We start from the raw sequence: 18,953 nt of genomic DNA on the forward strand, positions 1-18,953 counted from the left end.
GTATCTTTCCAAAATATAAACCCCAAAACCATTAAATAAATAAATAAATGGTTTTCTCATCACCAGTTTTTCCTTCCAAGGCTAAAACCACAAGTACTATAGTATTTCCCTAGTATGTAATAATTATACTCTGATATTGGCCAAATTAGGAACAAATGCTAAATGTAAAAAATTAATACATTTTTGACTGATATTGCTGAAGATGAAAAACGTTTAAAAAATGAGAGAGACAGTATAACATTTGTATGGTGAATATCAGTTTTTAAAATTATTTTGATTAATCTTTGTCCTTATTTGTAACATGGGTAAAATTAAATATAGCAAAAGGCTTTTTACACATTTACAAACAAATGCTAGAGTCAGGTTTTTCTTTTAGGGGGAAAATAACTGCCAAATTTCAGAAACTGTTTGGGCATAATTGATAAAATGTCATCCTATAATAAAAGGGTTTTTTTTAACCTAACAATATTTGGTACAACAGTACCGATTCAGGCTCTGTTCACAGACACACAGATATACAGACCTGTTTATCACTTGCATGCCATTTCTTGATGAGAAGTAAGATTTGAGGCCTAGACTGCAAGTTTAATTCTTCTGTGCTTAAAAAAAAAGTCTGATTTTATTTGCTACACTTCCTAAGACTGGTCAAAGTCACTTGCATGTGAGACAGCAGCAAACATCAGCTGTTTTAGAATCAGAAGTTTTAGAATCTCTCTAATGAAATGTCATTTCTGGCAATATGTATGACATTCACCATTGGAAGCTGTAAATACTAATTATGATATTTATTACTGGGAGATTTTTGATGGGCAGCAAGGAAAATAAAATTGTAAGACTATGAATAACCTGCATGGTACACTTTTATTTAGATGCAAGCAGCTAATACTACCTTGCTATGTTATTCAGGATACAGTCTCTTCTTGGTCGCTGCTCATGAATTTGGCCATGCTATGGGATTAGAGCACTCTGAGGATCCAGGAGCTCTTATGGCCCCTATCTACACCTACACCAAGAACTTTCGACTTTCTCAGGATGACATTAAAGGGATCCAGGAGCTATATGGTAAAGTCCTCTGTTGTCAGCAGAACTCATCAGAAAAGCATGCAGCACAGGTTGAAATTTGGGACTTGGAACTTGCAGTAAATTACATACCGCACAATACCACCAATGCCAGAAACATCCTCTGTTCCTTTCTCCCTGCTTTCTTTGTGTTATTACCAGGCCTCCTACTTCAATCAAATATCACAATTTAAGGATGAGGGGTCACTAAATTTACTGAACTAAGAGGAGCCCCAAAACTCCCCATAACCAAACCTTTAGATGAAAATTTCTAATGCCTTTACTGGGACAATGAAATTCCGTGCTTTTCTCTAGCTTGAAATACCTGATGCAGGTGGTTTGGGGTGTTATTGTCTACAACACTCTGAGCTTCCCAGATTGCAACTCCCTGTAAGAGGGGAAGGACATTGTTTCCTGTACCGTCACAATAACATTTACAGATAGTGTGTAGGATCTGATACTTCAACGTAAATGTATTTGGCAAGCTCCTGAAGAAAAAGTGGATTTAAGTATTTCTATGTTGGTACATCTTTAAAATTTATTATTTTCCCCACTGATACTCTTAGTAAAATGCATAAGTATTATTATGATTAAAGTTCCTTCCATGTATATATTTTCTACTTTGCGGAGGCACAAGTATACTACAGTCAATTAAGCAGTCAAAGAAAATCTATACCATTTCTCTTCCTGTGCTTTTCACTCTTCTACTGAGATATCTTCCTAATTGTAAGTGACTATATTCTACAGTATTCAACACCTTAGAAATGATAATAAGAATACACCAAAATGATTACTACGTGAGACACCTTTTTATCAAAAATCTGATTTGAATCTTCATTTTTTCCTTGTTCTTGGCTGCTTTAATTAAGACTGGGAATTAAGACATGGGCAAGGTTAAGTGAATTTTCTAAGCTTGCACGGCGTATCTTTGATAGAGTTCAGAATTTAACCCAGTTCTCTCAAGGAACGTTTCAAAACCTGAGACAAAACTATCTTTCTTGCCTCTTTATAACTGATATAATCCTTTACAAACTGCTTTCTATATAAAACAAGTATTCAAAAAAACCTTTGTTTTCTTCCATTATTATTATCTCAAATCAGCTACACTCCACTTTGTTTCATTCAGTAAATCAACCTGAGGTCTAAGAAAAAAGGCAAATGCCTCATAAGGCAATACAGCAGCAGCCAAATAATAAACCAAAATAAAATAAACCCGATGGCAAAGTGCATGTTCTGAAGAGCACATTTTGATTATTGATGAGGGCAGAAAGATCATACAAATGGCTCAAAATGCATCTTTGTAACTTGCAAAATACTGGCACTTGTAGAAAGAAGAGAAATCCACTTTGACATCTCTCTCAGCAGGGTGGCAGATAATTCTGAATAGAAGGACTTTGAAATGCATTTCTCTTCTTTTTAGAAGCCAGCAAAATAAAAGCTGTAATGTTAACATTTGAACCCAGTATAGTCACTTCTGAATATCTTTCAAGTTAAATAGGCAGCTCAACATGGATAGACACTCACACAGGCACAGTGTCCTGAAAGAAGCCACACAGCAGATTAAGGCAGGACTGGAAGCTAAGGCCTTCTCAGCTGTACTCCACCACCCTTCTTCTGAAAAGATTTTATTATAAGGTTTTTTCTCCTTCAAGCACTGCCTCCAAATTATTCCCCTTCTAGAAATTATCGTAGTTCATGTTCTCTGTGTAACCTATGCAGCACTGTATTTCAGTGTAACAGAATATCTCTGTTCACTATTACAGAAGTATCGACTGATGTTGAACCTGGACCAGGGCCAGGACCAGGGCCAGGCCCACGTCCAACCCTTGGACCTGTCACTCCAGAGCTCTGTAAGCACGACATTGTATTTGATGGAGTCGCACAAATTAGAGGAGAAACATTTTTCTTCAAAGATAGGTAAGTGAGATAAATTGCTTATCAGCGGGGCCTCAAATGAAGGAATCTGTCAGACCCATTTATCAAAATCTAGAAACGTATCATCTGACACAATCTCTGCCCTTTCTTTTGTGTGTTCAGAGACAAAGTGTCCTAATCAATTCCTAAGGGAAAGAGATGGCAAATTCTGGTTTTATGGTTAAATAACATGGCCTTCTTTGCCACAAGGGTACACTGCTGGCTCACGGTCAACTTGGTTTCCACCAGGACCTCTAGGTCCTTTTTCACAAAGCTGCTTTCCAGCCAGTTGGCCCCCAGTATGTACTGGTGTTTGGGGTTGTTCCTCCCCCGGTGCAGGACCTTGAACTGGCCTTTGCTGAACTGCATGAAGTTCCTGTCATCCCATTTCTCCAGAGGTCAAGGTCCCCTCTGGATGGCAGCACAACCCTCTGGTGTACCAGCCACTCCTCCCAGTTCTGGGTCATCAGCAAACTTGCTGAGGGTGCACTCTGCCCCATCATCCAGATCGTTACTGAAGATGTTAAACAGTCTTCTACCCAGTACTGATGCCTAGGGTACACCGCTAGTTACTGGCCTCCAGCTAGACTTCATACCGCTGACCACACCCTCTAGACCCAGCCAGTTAGCCAATTTTCAGTCCACCTCACTGTCTGCTTATTTCACCCATACTTCAACAGTGTCTCTATGAGAATCTTATTGGAAACAGTGTCAAAAACCTTTCTGAATTGCTCTCCCCTCATCTACTAAGCCAGTCATTTCATCATAGGAGGATATCAGGTTGGTCAAGCATGACTTCCCATTTGAGAATCCACGCTGACTACTCCCAACCACCTTCATGTCCAAAAGATTGTCTGTAATTAGAGAGAGGTGAGATGATTATGCCATAAATTCACCTTTTCTTAGAGCTACTCTCAAACTTCTTTGAGAGTCTGGAATTTTCAACTTCAGTCATTATTTTAGGCAGTTTTGTAGTGGTTTTTAATTTCTGGTTTCTGCCCTACACTGGGATTGCGCATGCCAAGATGCTATGACAACGAGTGGGCTGGTGGTAGTTCTAGCTAAAGTCAGGACAAGGAAATGCCACAAACCTCACAAAAAAAGCCTGTTCTCATTATATGTTCTGCCCAATTTTACAGATTGGAGAGCAAAAATTAACCCTGGTGTCAGCCCTGCTGGCTTCTGTGGAGTCACACGAGGGTTGCTCAAAAGGGTGACGTAGCTGGGAGACACATCCAAACTTCTAAATGCTTATGCAAACCAGATATGACCCCGAAATCTTTAGAGATTTACCCATCTGTAATGTTAATCACAAAATTAGCAATGGAAGAGATGCATTAGCCAGTCTATTGCCTGCCAAAGAAGGATTCATTCCCTATAAAATATTTCCGGAAGCCTTTTGTAGCAAAACCTACAAGGATTATAATTCAGCAATGGAAACCCCATCACTTTCAGTGGAGTAGAGCTCTGGAGGCACTATCCTTCCTGATTTCATTTCATATAGTCTGCACTCTGGGGGAAAGCTTCAAATCTGATTGCAGGAAAATTTCCAATCTCAACTTCTAAAAACACCCCTCCAAAAAAGTAGTTCATCCAAAGCTAGTGGCAATAATCTCAAATGCCTGTTCCACCATGGAGACACTGTTTTAGCAAATCTTCAATTTTAGCATAACTTTCGTTATGATAGGCTGGTCCAAAGAGGTTCTGTTCCTTTCCCATGTTCATAAAGATACAATCATGGAAATCTGTGAGCAAAGTCTTCTCCCTGAGTAGTTTAATCCAGGTTGAGTCCAAAATCATTAAACAGTATTATGTCACTCATGGCTGCTGTAATAACACATCAAGGACACTGGTGATTGGGATAGGCTTCAGGTGTGCAAAGCCTCCAAGGCAGAAGACACAAAAGGCATTTTTGATGCAAGAGCAGAGACATTCCTGATAAAATGAGGTGGCTGCACAGCTGCAGCTCCCACTGCCTTTGCCAGGGCCTGTATTACCCAGCTGCTCAGCAATGAAGAGCATCTCCTAAGGAGTACAGGACTTGGCAGCACCATGGTGAGAGACACTAAAGCTCCTTTTTCTCTGCCATAAATCAATGCCCAATTTGAAATCATTTATCCTCAGTTACCCTGAACATTCTCCCAAAGCCACTGAAGATCTGGGCCCACGCAGATTCACTGCGCGTGCCTAAATCAAACACTGTCTCCTATCATATAGAAACATATACAAGCATCTGAAGCTGAGGGAAGTATTACAACTCACCTGTTCATTGCTCCTTGCCAGATGTCAGCTGAAATTTAAAAGGAAGCAGGAACCAACAAACAAGGTCCCTTTCACAAAAGAGCAATTTAATAGTTATTTGTATCTCCTGGTGGTGTAAAGTCCAGCCATCTCCTCCATATTTAAATTTTCAGCTAGAAGATATGAAGGATTTATTAGTATGCTGCACAGTTTAACTCTACTCACCAGCTTTTCGTAACAAAAACTCACCGTCAATTGGGCAATTTTACAGCCTATGGTATACAGTAATTCCTTCAGTGCATTTCCTTCTAGTTCCCATCTACATGATACCCAGAATAATGGTGCTTTGGCTTTGAAGTTTGACTTAATGTTTGTCACAGGCTTTGTGTTTTAGCAATGCAGAAATGGGATTTAAAAATTCTGGTTGTAAGAACATAATATTCCCCATTTCTATTACACCTGCGAGGGGCAAAAAGGATTCAACACGTTTGTGGAGACACCTTTTGTACTATTCTTCTTGGCCCCATCAGTGGCAGACTAAGATTCCTTACAATCCAGTGATCCCTAATGGCAAGAAACAGCCCTTTCTTGGCCATGAAATGGCCCCACAGTACCAACAGATCAGCCTCACAGAAAGCCAGCACTGGACCCTTCCACCAACAAGCTGCACAGAGCTGGCCCCACCACCCCGGCCTAACAAGTTTGCCAAAACCAGTGCCCACTTTTGCTAGCATAGTCATCAGAGAGCTAAAGTATTCACCTCAGCCCTGTGCCTTCAAAAGGAAAAACATTCTCACAGCAGTAAAAAAACCTTTCAAGATCCGCAGCATTCACAGCATACTGATCCTCTTTTGCTCACTTGTGGGCCTTGGTTTTCAGCCAGACCTCAACCTTGCTTCTGCTTTTGTAAACTGGTAATCACGCAAGGCTCAATTCAACAAGAAACAATTTGAAATCTACTCCTAAATCAGCAAAGCGATTCAGTATTCTATATGACCCCAACAAAATAGAAGTAGTTTGCATTCAGATACAGTTGGTCGAAGAACTATGCAAACACCAAAACAATCTGTTCAAACTGACTTGTGCATTATCTAACATGCAGCAAATGCAGACAATTGTTGAATTGTTTTGCTCTGGAATGGCTTTGCCTGTCAGTCTTGCAGCTTTCCAAATATCAGGCAAGCAGCATTATGACTCACTTTTGGAATTCAAAAAACAAATGTCTATCATGTGTCGTGTGACTTTTATGATTCATGAAAATGACCATAGCATCCAACTGTCATATTACACAGGCAAAAGGAATAAATAGCAAAAAGGAGGCCAGATCAGATTAATACTTTCAAAAAAGTATTTTTCCCTCCCCCCTCAAACCAAGGAAATAAAAGGGAATTACTGGAGGTGCTGTTGGCCATAGAGAACAGCTGAGCTTCTCCACTAGGCACAGAATCCTCCAAGCAACGAGAGTGCCTGAGTACAGCATTTACACAGATGTTTTTGTTCTGAAAGTGAACAAAAATTCAAACTTCTGAAGTTTACCAAGACATTAAAAAAGACCCACTGATTTAGTCCCTTTATATAACTGCATGTAATAACAACAACAACAACGGCAAATCTTGATTATGTTAAAATAAAATGTAAAATACTTACTGTAACAGAGTATTAAATCTGTCTATAAATGTAATATTAAAATTTAACCTGAATGAGTTAAGACATTTTAACATGTTCAAAGTGAAATAAGAAAGCCAAATAATTAATTTCACCATTTCCTCAATAAGATGAGTAGAAATAGAAATACCTCCTACCCGATTCAAAAACAAAAGAAAATTCAGCTTTGACAAAGTTTCCCTTTCCACGAGAAAACCTCACCATTTTAACAAGTCCCTTGAAATGTGTGCTTTAATAAAAACCTGGTGTTCAAGTCTCTGTTGGCTCTGAAAAGTTCGGAATTCATGCAGATAGTAATTATTACTGCTGACTCAGCCATAAATCAGGTTGAAATTTGATTGAAAATACCGTAACTTGGATTTTTAAAGGAGCTACTTTTATGAATGCAGTGTTAGAAAGATTTGTTATATGGATTTCCATTTCATGTCATATTGGATCTGCTTTTCTGTCTAAAAAGAGATGCATGAAACAAACGTTATTACCTTTTACAGCCTTTCATATGTGTTTAAACAGTGTCAAGAGCAAGAGTAACTAGCTAAATGCCTTATGCCTTGCCTCTTTTTTTAAATAAAAATTATGAGTTATGCTCAGAGATATTTTTGTACATGTTAAAAATATATATGTATGCAAAAAGAGAGTAAGTTAACATATTACTATCTTAATTATTAGTACCATATGTCAGGTTACATTAATACGTATTTTTAATTAAGAGACAAAAAACCAATGCACTTGCCAGTTGTACTCCTCATATCAAAAACTATAGATTATCATAATTCAGTATGCAGCAGCTAATCATACTTGCAAATGCATTTCAAAATGTTTTACTTATCCTAGCTAGCTCTGTTTGCAGTCAAACATCTGTTGATAAAAATACAGCCATTTATTAAATGAATCTAGGACTGCTCCTCCAAGTTTTAGGCAAAACCAAAATTCAGTTTCCGATCCTGGGTTTCTCAAAGGTGTAATTATTCTAGGTAGGAATGGGTAATGACTATTTATACTTTGCAAAAAATAAGATGCCAGTAGCACACTGAGCTTCAGCAACATAATAATGGTAAAAGCTGTTTGACCTGAGAATTTAATAGCTATAGCCTGGTGCAAGAGCGACTCCACCAGCCCGCTGATTTTTCATTTTATGACCATGGCAAAACTTTTGTTCTATTGGGGAAAAAAGTTGTTCATTCTATGGAGGAGGAAATAGTGCCATTTTTAATACAAAAAGCCCTCAGCACAAAGCTCTGCCATTTAAAGATAATTACAGCTTTTTAAAGCTTAAATCAAATGATGATCCTACTTATACCTAAAATAGACAATAAATTACTCTTTGCATTTCTCTAATGAACATTTTTAGTGCTAGCAGTTTCTTTTACAGCCAAGCTCACTTCCAAACAGTTTGATATACTGTTATTAAATTTGAACTTTTAGTCACTACAATAGTAATTGCAAGAGCAATTCACGGAATACAAATCTCTGCTTTTGTCAAACGCTCATCCATCTGCTCCATACACAACAGCAGGAGAGCTCTAATAGTTTAAATGCCTTGTAAATGAGTTTATTTGTATACTCAAAGCACAGAATACATTTTGCCCCGATGCGAAAAGCAACAGGAACTCCAAAGCAATCAGTGCAAGCAATTTCACCTGCAGTCCAGCATGCAGCTTATTGTGCAACTGTTTTAGCAGCATGCTTCTAAATGAATGATTTGTCTTTTCAGTCACTGTAGGAACACAGTTACAAGTGTGTGTTGTTGCTAATGTGTGTGTGCGTGCATGTGTGTGTATGCACGCTTATGTGGCCTTTGCCAGAAATGTTGAGAAACAGATGTGCTGGTGAATTAGTTCATTGTAAATCTCGTACAATTTTCTGTTCTGCTAAGATTCATGTGGAGGACTGTAAACCCCCGAGGAAAACCCACAGGTCCTCTTCTTGTTGCTACATTCTGGCCTGATCTGCCAGAGAAAATTGATGCTGTCTACGAGGCCCCTCAGGACGAAAAGGCTGTATTTTTTTCAGGTATTGGTTTTAAGTTTTAAAATGTAAGTAGCCATTTGCATAAGTGTTGCATTCGAGCTCAGTTTCCTCTGAGTTGTAACTGGGCCAGGGAATGGCCTGCCTAAGAGCCAGTATAGCCAGCAGCTATGGGTGACAGATCTCAAACATCCCACGCTGAGGATTTTAGGACAAAGGCTGGATCTGAAAGACTCTGAACAGCATTCAGCCTCCATTACAACAAAGGGAAGCTATAAGCACCTAGAAAGATACATTCAACAATAAGCAAGACTAAACAAAAGTCATTATTTAAAACAAAAAGCAACAACAGTGGGAGCTCTGTTTCATCAGTCACTGCTTTGTTTTTCTTCTGTTTCCTCTCATTTTATGTTACTGTCTCTGTACATGTTGCTTGAGAAGATTAGATCTTTTTTCTCCCCATGCCCTTCCTTGTATCCTCCTCTTTTGCCAAAGACTGACTTCCACTTTCGTTTCCAAGTATCTGCCTTGATGGCTCATCAGGCAGAGGATACAGGCGGACCGTGGGAGCTGCCTCCATGGGAGAGGAGGATAACAGGAAGCCCCATTCTGTCCATCATAAGTCACACATACGGCTCAGCTGTACTGGCCAAATTAGTGGAGCTGGGAGGCTGTTTTCAACATGAAAAACTGAGCCAGCAAAAACTGGGCTCCAGTATCTACTAAAAACACGACTAAACATCTCCAATCACGTAAAAACCATATGGCCGATGCTGCTGTACATTTTCTGTACAGGAGGGAAAAAAGTAATGATAATCTATTCCACATGTCTCAAAGGCCATTTGCTTTAGTTTACATGGGGAGGAAGCTTAAAGTTTTTTTTCAGGTAAGCCAAAACACTTTAAATATTGCATATACTATATACAATCCTATTACATCTAAACCTCTCTCCCTCTCTTTATAATTTCCAGGAAAATGTAACTAACCTGCTTTTAAAAAAATAAATAAGAACTATCAAACAAAGATTGGTTTGAAAGTTACGTGCAACCCAACTATCTTAAAATACTCACTACTGAGACCCACCCTTTGCTCGTGAATGGTGAAATAGTAACTTCTCAGGAACTCAAGTGCTACACTTTACACTTTTCTCATATTAATACCTTTCTTTCTTTCTTTCCCGCTAGCACAGAATCAAAGAAATGTCCTTTCATGAATGAATCTTTCCGTGGCTTTCAGTGAATCCAGTGAGAGTATTTACTAAGTAAATTATAATTCCATGTAAAGAATGCAGAATACTAGTACATCTTCCACTAGTACATATTTGGAGAGACATTAGAAAATGTAGTATGACAAAAGACAACAGAAACAGGAACTCTGGGCAAAAACTTCCTGTTACTCACTCAATAAAATCGCTCCACAAAACAAATCGCGGGTGAACGCGAGCTTCTACGTTTGACCTTCAGGTGCAATCGTGGGTGAACACGAGCTTCTACATTTGACCTTCAGGTGCCCATGCCTGGTTTCAGACCATCTTCATCATACAAAAAATTACCAATATTAACTATTTAACATAACCCCAACTGTACTAAGACAGCGTCTGCCTCAAAGATGAGACAGCTAAGAAGGGAGGAAGCAAGAGCACGCTGAGGTGATGACTTTTGCTGAGAGGCAAGCACACTTAAGAGGCAAAAGCAGAAATTGTAAACACAGTACACCTGCACTGTAATCTAGTGCTTCACAGATGGTAAAATACTAGAAAGACTAGTAGTACATTAGTGAAATAAAAAGTTGCGTAAGAAAGCATAAAAGAAGAAATACTCCTCTGTATCTGATTAATAAACAGCGTTTGCTTTGTTTTCTCCCCTACTTAGGAAACGAGTACTGGGTTTATTCAGCCAGTAACTTGGACAGGGGCTATCCAAAGAAACTCACCAACCTGGGACTACCCCCTGATGTGCAACGTGTTGATGCAGCTTTTAACTGGGGCAGAAACAAGAAGACATACATTTTTGCTGGAGACAGATACTGGAAGTAAGATGCATTGAAATGGTGATGGTACGCTGTTAGCCGAGCTGTGTCTCTAGGGCTGAAAGCACACTGAGGTTCAGGAGGCAGGAACCAAACACAGGGGTTTCACCCTTTGAGAATACAAAATTCACACTGACAGCAGTGATGCGCGAGGATGCTGAACCAGGGAGTATGGCTAGGAAAGCGCTTCAATACTGCAGCGGGAAACTAGGATGTATTTGAGAAAACAGCTTGCAAGGGAAGAGGATATCTAGGAGTCTCCGTCAGGCTGCTCATCACTAACAACCCATCCCTCAACCCCTATGTACCAGCAACTGCCCCACATCAGTCTCAGGCTCTTAAGAGGGGCAAGCTGTCCCTACTTGTCAGCTCACAACTGCTGGGAGAAAACGCTGAAGGAATTCCTTAAAAATGGGCTGATCTCCAATTGCTTGAAGCCAAAGACTGACCAGATTGCCTTTGAAATTCTTTCACTAAGCCATCAGGTTTGGAGGCGCTGGATGTAAGAGAACAGCAGTGTGACTAGCAAAGCATGCTGGGGATGACTGTAAATCCTTTCAGCAGCTGATGTACCAGTCACACACATTTGCTCTACTAATAGAGTTGGCACTGAGGAGATCTGACGAAACCACAAGTGTATCTGTTAGTACTTTGGGAAAAATTTTAGCTTCAATTCATTTTGACAGTCTCTACAACCCTTTTCATATTTCCAGTACATGCTCAGAGAAGTTTTTGTTGCAAAGAACACCACAAATATGGTATTCCACAAACGCGTGTAACTCTGTATTTGCACTAAGGTTCCTGTTTGAAAGACTCTATGAGAAGCAAAATATGATGCAACGTAAGCAACCAAACTCAGGTGACCTGCTACCACGCTCTGTCCAGGAAAGATCTTGGACTCTTAGATTAGGAAGGAATGTCTTTAAAATGTCTCAAGGCTATTACTGTGGTAGAAATAAATATCCTACATTACACCTGATGAAGAATCTACTAATTGTATTTAATAGAATTTAATTATCATAACTGGCAGAAGATTTGGCACAAAAGATCATCTTAAAAAGCAGAGGCACTTCGGTGCTTTGAGGAACACAGAGTTACCTCTGTGCTGCCTGTCAGAATGGCATGAGAACAAAACAGACACACTCACTCCTGCTTTCACCAGAGGTCTCTTCCAGGAACAGGACTTTACTTCAGGAATGCAGACATTACACAACAGGCTGAAAGTTGAACCATTCATTAACTGACAATTTAGAGGAAAGTTAAACATCAGAAACACCCACCAGAAATCTAAAAGATTCGTCAAGCTATAAGGGTTCCTTCTGAGAGATGCTTTCTATAAAATATCAAAGGAGGTCTCAGTATAATTGAGTCCATTTTATGTGAACATTAATTTCATGTTATGATCAAACTGGATGAGTGTCTTTATTATATCCTAATGGCTGTGGATTCCTGTAAGTAAATAAAATACCCTTTCACAATTGCCACTTAATCATAACTTTCAATTACTTTGAGGACAGTACTCTTCTCCATTATCTAAAGGAAAAAAAAAAGAACTTAAAAGATAAAGAATGTTATTAATTTTTTAACGTCGTATTGTAGAGACCATCTTAAACATTTGCAAGTAGTTCTGATACAGCCATTTGCAATACTTCAGATTCCTACCAAAACCTACAGACTATGAGTTAGCAAAGCTGCTGGTCTCCTCTGTACCAACAGCTGTTTTGATTAACTGTACTCCAGGGCTTCCAAGTTATTCATCACTCTAATCACAGACAGTATTTCTATCAAAGTACCTTATCAATTGCAGTCACTGCAGAATGCATAATTTATTGTTAAGGAATCAAAATAAGCTTAAGTGATTTCTATCTGTGTAAAGAAGAAAGCAAGCAGTCGACAAATAATTTGGAAAAAAAATGCATCTCTGTTTAACACAGATGCTATAACCCTGAAGTATGTGGCTGTTTGATTTTATACAAGGACTCTGCCACATGGAATCAAAATAGTTACATACCATAGTCCTTCCTGTGCCATTATCACTCTTACTTTAAATGGATTTTTTGGAAGCCTTCTCCTCTCCCTCCTTCCAGCCCCAAGCTATTTTAGTGTTATTATAACAAGATTGTTAAGCAAAGCGAAGTTTTGTGAGGGAGAGGAAGAGGAGCTGGCTCAGATTCCACAGCTGAAGTTTTAAAGCTACCCAGCAAGGTACTAGATTTTCTTTAAATATCCAAGGAAAAAATAGTAAGTAATTTAAATTAATCATTTAAATCTATTTTGACCAACCTATTGCTCATCTGTACTGGTGTAACTTTGGATATAATCCTAGTAGTTCCATACAGCAATGAGGGAAAGGTAACCTGAGATACATACAGATATGGATAAATAGAAGTCAAGAACATAAATACTTCCCTCCCTCCAGTACTAGTCAAAGACGACCTCTCTGAAGTCCACTGCTCCTGAAGAGGTGCTGCTAGGGTGACTGAGGCCCCACATGCATTGGAAGCCTGGTTCAAACCATATCCCATGTCACCGCTCCTCAGGACATCTCCACCCCTCCTGCTCAGCACCGACTCCCATCTATGAAACAGAAAAATGGGGAAACCAGGCCACAGTCTTGCTCCTTCCATCTTCACTCTCATGGACCTTGCATCCCCGAGACATTTATTCCCTCTATATAGAAAGGGAGATCCTGGATTACTTGTTTGTGGGAATGTAAAACTGGCTTTGCACAAACGTATCTTTGCATTCTACAGTGGAAAGCACACAGAGTAAATGAAACAACTGATCAACTGCAGATGTAGATACAGACAGACCCCCTCTCTTCTGAAGGACAGTGCAAACTAGATCCGACTTCCATGGAGTTAGGTGGATTTACATCAGCTGAGCTTTTCCTCTTTAAAGCATAGATTGTGAAAGCCATTGGGGTTTTGGGGTTTCCCCCCCCCCCCCAAAGAAAAGCATATATTTTTAACTTGGCATTTATCTGTTGATCATCACTGAGAGAGAGACTGTGTGAAAATAATAGGGGTTTTCAATGAAATGTTAGGGAAAGTAATTAGTAATTTAATAGCGATCCATCAATTACATGGACTACAAGCATATTTCAAATAAGATTTTAAGAAGATAGCCATTTCACATTAAAATCTGCTATCTTCAGATGTTGGCTGCTGCCTGAAAAAGTCACCTTTCCTAGAATTATGTTTGGAATTTTAAAGCTACATTTCTGAAAAGGGTTTTGCTTAGAAAGTGTATTTTCAATTCAGCAAGAATTACATTTCCAAAAGGAAAGATGTAACATTTCACAGGGTTTTAAACGAGTCAGGAATAATTATAATGAAATAGAAACAATGTTACAATCTCAGTTGTTATATATCTGTTTGATTGTTTTATATAGTCACATTTGCTGAGGAGTCCCTGAAAAATTATGTTAAATTTTAACATTAAATTCAGATTTGTAATGCAGGGATATGATTTTCTTCAGGTACAATGAAGAAAAGAAGAAAATGGAGCTTGCATCCCTTAAATTCATTGCTGACTCTTGGAATGGAGTTCCAGATAACCTCGATGCTGTCCTGGGTCTTGGTGATAGTGGTAAGCTGTAATTCTCATTTAAGTCACTAACAAGCTCTCTTATTTGTCCGCTGTGGAACTTACTTTATTTTCTTGTGGCCCATGAGTAGGAGCCAAATTCCCATTCAGATTTACAAACTATTGGTTCAAACAAACTTTTTTTGTCTCTTTTTTTTTCCCATTAAATATCAGTTGATAAATACCCTACTAACCACAGTTTAAACTTTTAAAAATGAAACATTTAGGGAATACGATATCTCCTGAGAATTTTTATCCAAGCAAATAATAGTTATGCTAATTTCCCTTTTCATGAAGGTCATTTAATTTCAATCTGCTACTACTCTTTATCCTTTACTTCCTTGATGCTGAACACTTTGCAAAGCTTAACAAGGCAAGAAACAGCTTTTATTAGCATCTTTCCCCTTTTCTTCCTTGCTTTTTCTCTTTTTTTAAAGGCTATATACTGTCTTGTTTAAGTGTCTCGAAGCATCTTATTGCTTTCCATTGCTATGTTGTACAGGTCTAGAAACCTGCTATACAAATGTCAGACAGGACTTCAAGGAAAGTAATCTGTGATGCAGTCACTTTTACGTCAAGATGCCCCTGAGGCTCACATCTGGGTCCATGCTGGTTTCTAGTTTGGGCATGGGGAAAATTAGCTCTGTGGAGAATTCTTTCTAGTGTAGTCTGAGACAGAGATTTAAAGCGGCTCCTGCCACCCAATGCCTGATGCACAGGATGTCCTAACACCAGAAGGCATGACTGGGTCAGACCCTGTAGCCTGGAAATTTCCCAGCTTCTTGACAGCCTCATAGGTTCCTCAGTACCAGCATGCAGTCACAGCACCATTTCAGCATCACCCTGCTCTAGCACAGCCAGAACTTGAGTATGATAATCTCCTTGATCACAGGCACAAATGGGTTGTATTTTGCTCTTTTTTTTTTTTTAACATCCTATCAACTGCAGCTGAGAGCCTGGCCCACAGTTTTAAGTGGCCTCATATTTTGCACAGATATGCATAAATGTCTGGAAGCGCCGCTGATATCACATGAGTCTCGACTCGATTACATTTTCAACATCTATTTTGCCAGCAAACATTTCTTCCCAGAAAATTCTGGCTCACAAAATGGTAACCTGACTTCAGGCTCCATTTAACAAGACCCCTCTTCTCCAGGATGGGAATTTTTATGTATTTTTAAAATAAATCTTTTTTGTTGTCTAAAAATATTTCGGGAAATAAGTCTTCCAGTTCATTAAGCTTCATGAAATCAACAGACAAAAAAAAGCTTTGATCAAGAATTATGTGCTCCATAATCTGAGTATGCTTTTTTATTTGCCTTCACAGGATACACCTACTTTTTCAAAGATCAGTACTATCTACAAATGGAAGACAAGAGTTTGAAGATTGTTAAAATTGGCAAGATAAATTCTGACTGGTTGGGTTGCTGAACTGTGTGAGATATTAATAACCAAATATTTACTTTTTCGTTATATGCCTTATCTGTAATTAGAAATAGATCTGAATGCTAATTACTGGACCAGTCTGGTACTGGCACCAAAACATTAAGTACCAGTACTGTACACATCAGATAATTTAAGAGTGTTTGCCTCCTCAGTATACAAAAGATGTTTACGTATATATTCTGGTACAATTTTTCAGTTTTCATGCTAGTCATAGTAATGCTAGTAACAGAACATCCATCAATCTTTATTCCCCTGGTGCTTAAACAAAGCATTGAAACCATTGGAGACTGGATCACGCCCCTGTGTTATACACAGCCCAAACAGGCTCAAATGAGATGTACCAGCAGTGCACTTTGATTTTTTTTTTTTTTTAAATACAACTCTGTTATAAATAGATGGTTTGTCTTGATGTTTTTCACCCTCTTGTGAGTTTGATCATTACTTCCATTTATTTACATAATAATACAGAAAGACTGTCAAAGGCACAGGTTGCCTCAGGATTTGATTTGTGTTGATGCATGATGGAATCATGGCAAGAAACTGTGTTAAAGTATTGTTTTAAAGTACTTTTTATTTTAATACCTTAGTTAAATTTAGCAATTTGCTTCATGCACTTTGTTACTACTATATAACTTGTTTATATGGACGGAATGACTCAGATTTCTGAAGTCAATGCGTTATACATAAAAGTCAAGTATTATTGTTTAACTTGTTTTATTTTTCTGTTCTTTATAATATTGAGGGTTTGTTCAGTTAGGTTTTTTGCTTATGCATTGGGCAACAGAAAATGTTCTTTTCACAATCTGATGGAATATTTCTCATTAAAAAAATAAAACAGACAAGAATGTCCCACACAGAAATGCCAACGATACAAATAAAATCAAATTACACTGTCAACACTTCTCATGGCCAGGCTTCCTTGTATCATTTGAAATTAGAAATTCAGTAGCATGTTACAGTGAAATACCTGTCAAAGGAAAGACAATATTACCCCAGTATATAACTGCATACTGGATTTATTTAGAAACCGAGGTTATTTTCTCTGTTAGTTCTAAGATGCAACTGCAGCAATTTACATTAAAGAGATGATATGGTCCCATGCCGCCGCGAAGTCCGCTGCCTTCTCAGAACAGTTTACATGCCTGTCTATTATCCACGCTCTTTCTCCCTATCAGCAGGCTACCTCACCACAACCCAGACAGGAAGAGTCAGCATAGACACAGCGGTATACATATCCTATAGGGAAAGTAAGCTTGAGAAACAGAGATGTAAAACCTTACTCCTGCCCAGGAGATCAGACACCATTTGGCCAAGGATCTTATCCAGCTCCATGCACATGAAACGTTTTGAGAGACTCTATGGACTGCTTCATGCAAGTGGCCAACCCAGATCCTTCTCAACACATCTCTCATATTGAGTCCATGATTCATAGAACTGGCTAGTAACCAACTAATACCTGAGCCAATGATCAATTGGCTTCTTCTCATGTCCTCTACAACTTCATGCTTACACTCAGTGCTTTCCTGTTCAGAGGGTTTTTTACTACAGTATTCTGAGAAGATACCACTTCTAAAGTGGCTGCATTTGCCAAATCATCTTTCCATTGCACGCTATCCAGATATAACTCCCACTTTGGGAAGCTGTTGATTACTATAGACAATTCTCACCTGGATGAACCAGTACTATTTTCACCTATGCCAAAAGAAAAGATGGCTTATCTCCTTCTGAGCATCCTCATTCTCTTCAGAAATCATTAAGCGCCTTCCCAGTTAGTCCTGCACCAGTGTCAACAAAATAAGGCACAAACCAAAGTAGTTGTAATTGTAAAATGTTAGTGTTGCAGTTTTTACAGACACCCGGCAACCTTCTCAGGATTGCAGGATCTATCGAGTCATTGCAGGGACATATGGTCTGTCCTGACCATAAACATCTTCCTATACTAGCGTTGAAAATACTCTGTAGCTTTAATGATTGGCAGTTCCTTTTGAGTGTTGCAATAATTTCTCCCTACATTTAAGCTCTGTTTTAAGCATCCTCAATAACCATCCCCTCAATATTTTTACGTTCTTGTGTCAATACGGCCCCAAACTGCATGCTCTAGCACCTGTATTTAATATGGAAGGGTTTTGAAACATAGATACACTCGAGGAACATTTGCAACGGGCCTTTTCAGCTCTGAACTTGCTAAATCACATTTCTACTGATGACTGAAATAGTTTCCTTTTCATCTACAATGTACGTATACATTTTGCAACATTGGCAAATCTACCAGCTTATCTTCTGTAATAATAAGACCATAATCCTACAAAACTCTGCACATCTGGTGGGTTTAAGGAGTTCTGCTCAGCTTCTTGTTTTGTTCTTGCCTGTGTAAATCCATTCTCCAATGACTACATCACTGGCAGAAAACCAGAAATAAATTTTCTATCCTTAAACTAACTCACACTTCTTTGGGTTCGGTTTCAGACTGGCAACCTTAAGCTTATCACAGGTCATTTGTAAACACGCCTGTTTCTGTTCATGAACTGTAGCATTTGCCAGGTTATCACCTACATATATCAGACAAGCTGGAGGAGTATACTGACCCTTCTCATTAACCTTTCACATTTGACCTGTGAAATACCAGAAGTCACAAAATGTATCCTGAAAAGGTCTTTGGGTCTAATTCCACATGCTGGTAGCCACTTTTAAAACCTCACTGTTGGAACCCAGAAACAACCTGCTCCACCTCCAGGATATCACCATGATAATGGCGAAGAAACTTTAAAGTTACTTTAATGCATTTTCTGCAGTTAGGGATGCTTTGCTTTTTCCTATGGCCAAAACTCAAGAAATTGCGCATTTCCTCAACGATTTTTGTACCTCTTCTTTCCTGTTTGTTGTAAGTTAACCATGAGATGGAAAGTCCTTGCCTGAGCAGCATTGCAGCTCTGCCTGTACCCGGCCCTGTCCCATGCCGATCCGTCCCACTGACTTGCTTCTCTGTTTGACTTTGGACCTGCCCTATCACTATGGACTTTTCTGGTGATCCCTGGACTCTTGGC

The 18,953-nt window shown here is 38.9% G+C and overlaps 1 protein-coding gene across 1 annotated transcript in view; it reads left to right on the forward strand.

Moving 5' to 3' along the window:
- Positions 1 to 16,806, forward strand: part of MMP2 (matrix metallopeptidase 2) — a 37,569-nt gene extending 20,763 nt beyond the window's left edge. Inside the window, exons 8-13 of the mRNA XM_076349317.1 lie at positions 907 to 1,062; positions 2,823 to 2,976; positions 8,756 to 8,892; positions 10,719 to 10,878; positions 14,357 to 14,466; positions 15,791 to 16,806. Of these exons, the coding sequence (XP_076205432.1) occupies positions 907 to 1,062; positions 2,823 to 2,976; positions 8,756 to 8,892; positions 10,719 to 10,878; positions 14,357 to 14,466; positions 15,791 to 15,894 (821 nt within the window). The 3' untranslated portion in view covers positions 15,895 to 16,806. The remainder of the gene's footprint in view (positions 1 to 906; positions 1,063 to 2,822; positions 2,977 to 8,755; positions 8,893 to 10,718; positions 10,879 to 14,356; positions 14,467 to 15,790) is intronic.
- The last annotated feature ends 2,147 nt before the right edge of the window (positions 16,807 to 18,953 follow it).

Source organism: Aptenodytes patagonicus, chromosome 11 (assembly GCF_965638725.1).
Source record: "Aptenodytes patagonicus chromosome 11, bAptPat1.pri.cur, whole genome shotgun sequence".
NCBI classification, from domain to species: Eukaryota; Metazoa; Chordata; class Aves; order Sphenisciformes; family Spheniscidae; genus Aptenodytes; species Aptenodytes patagonicus.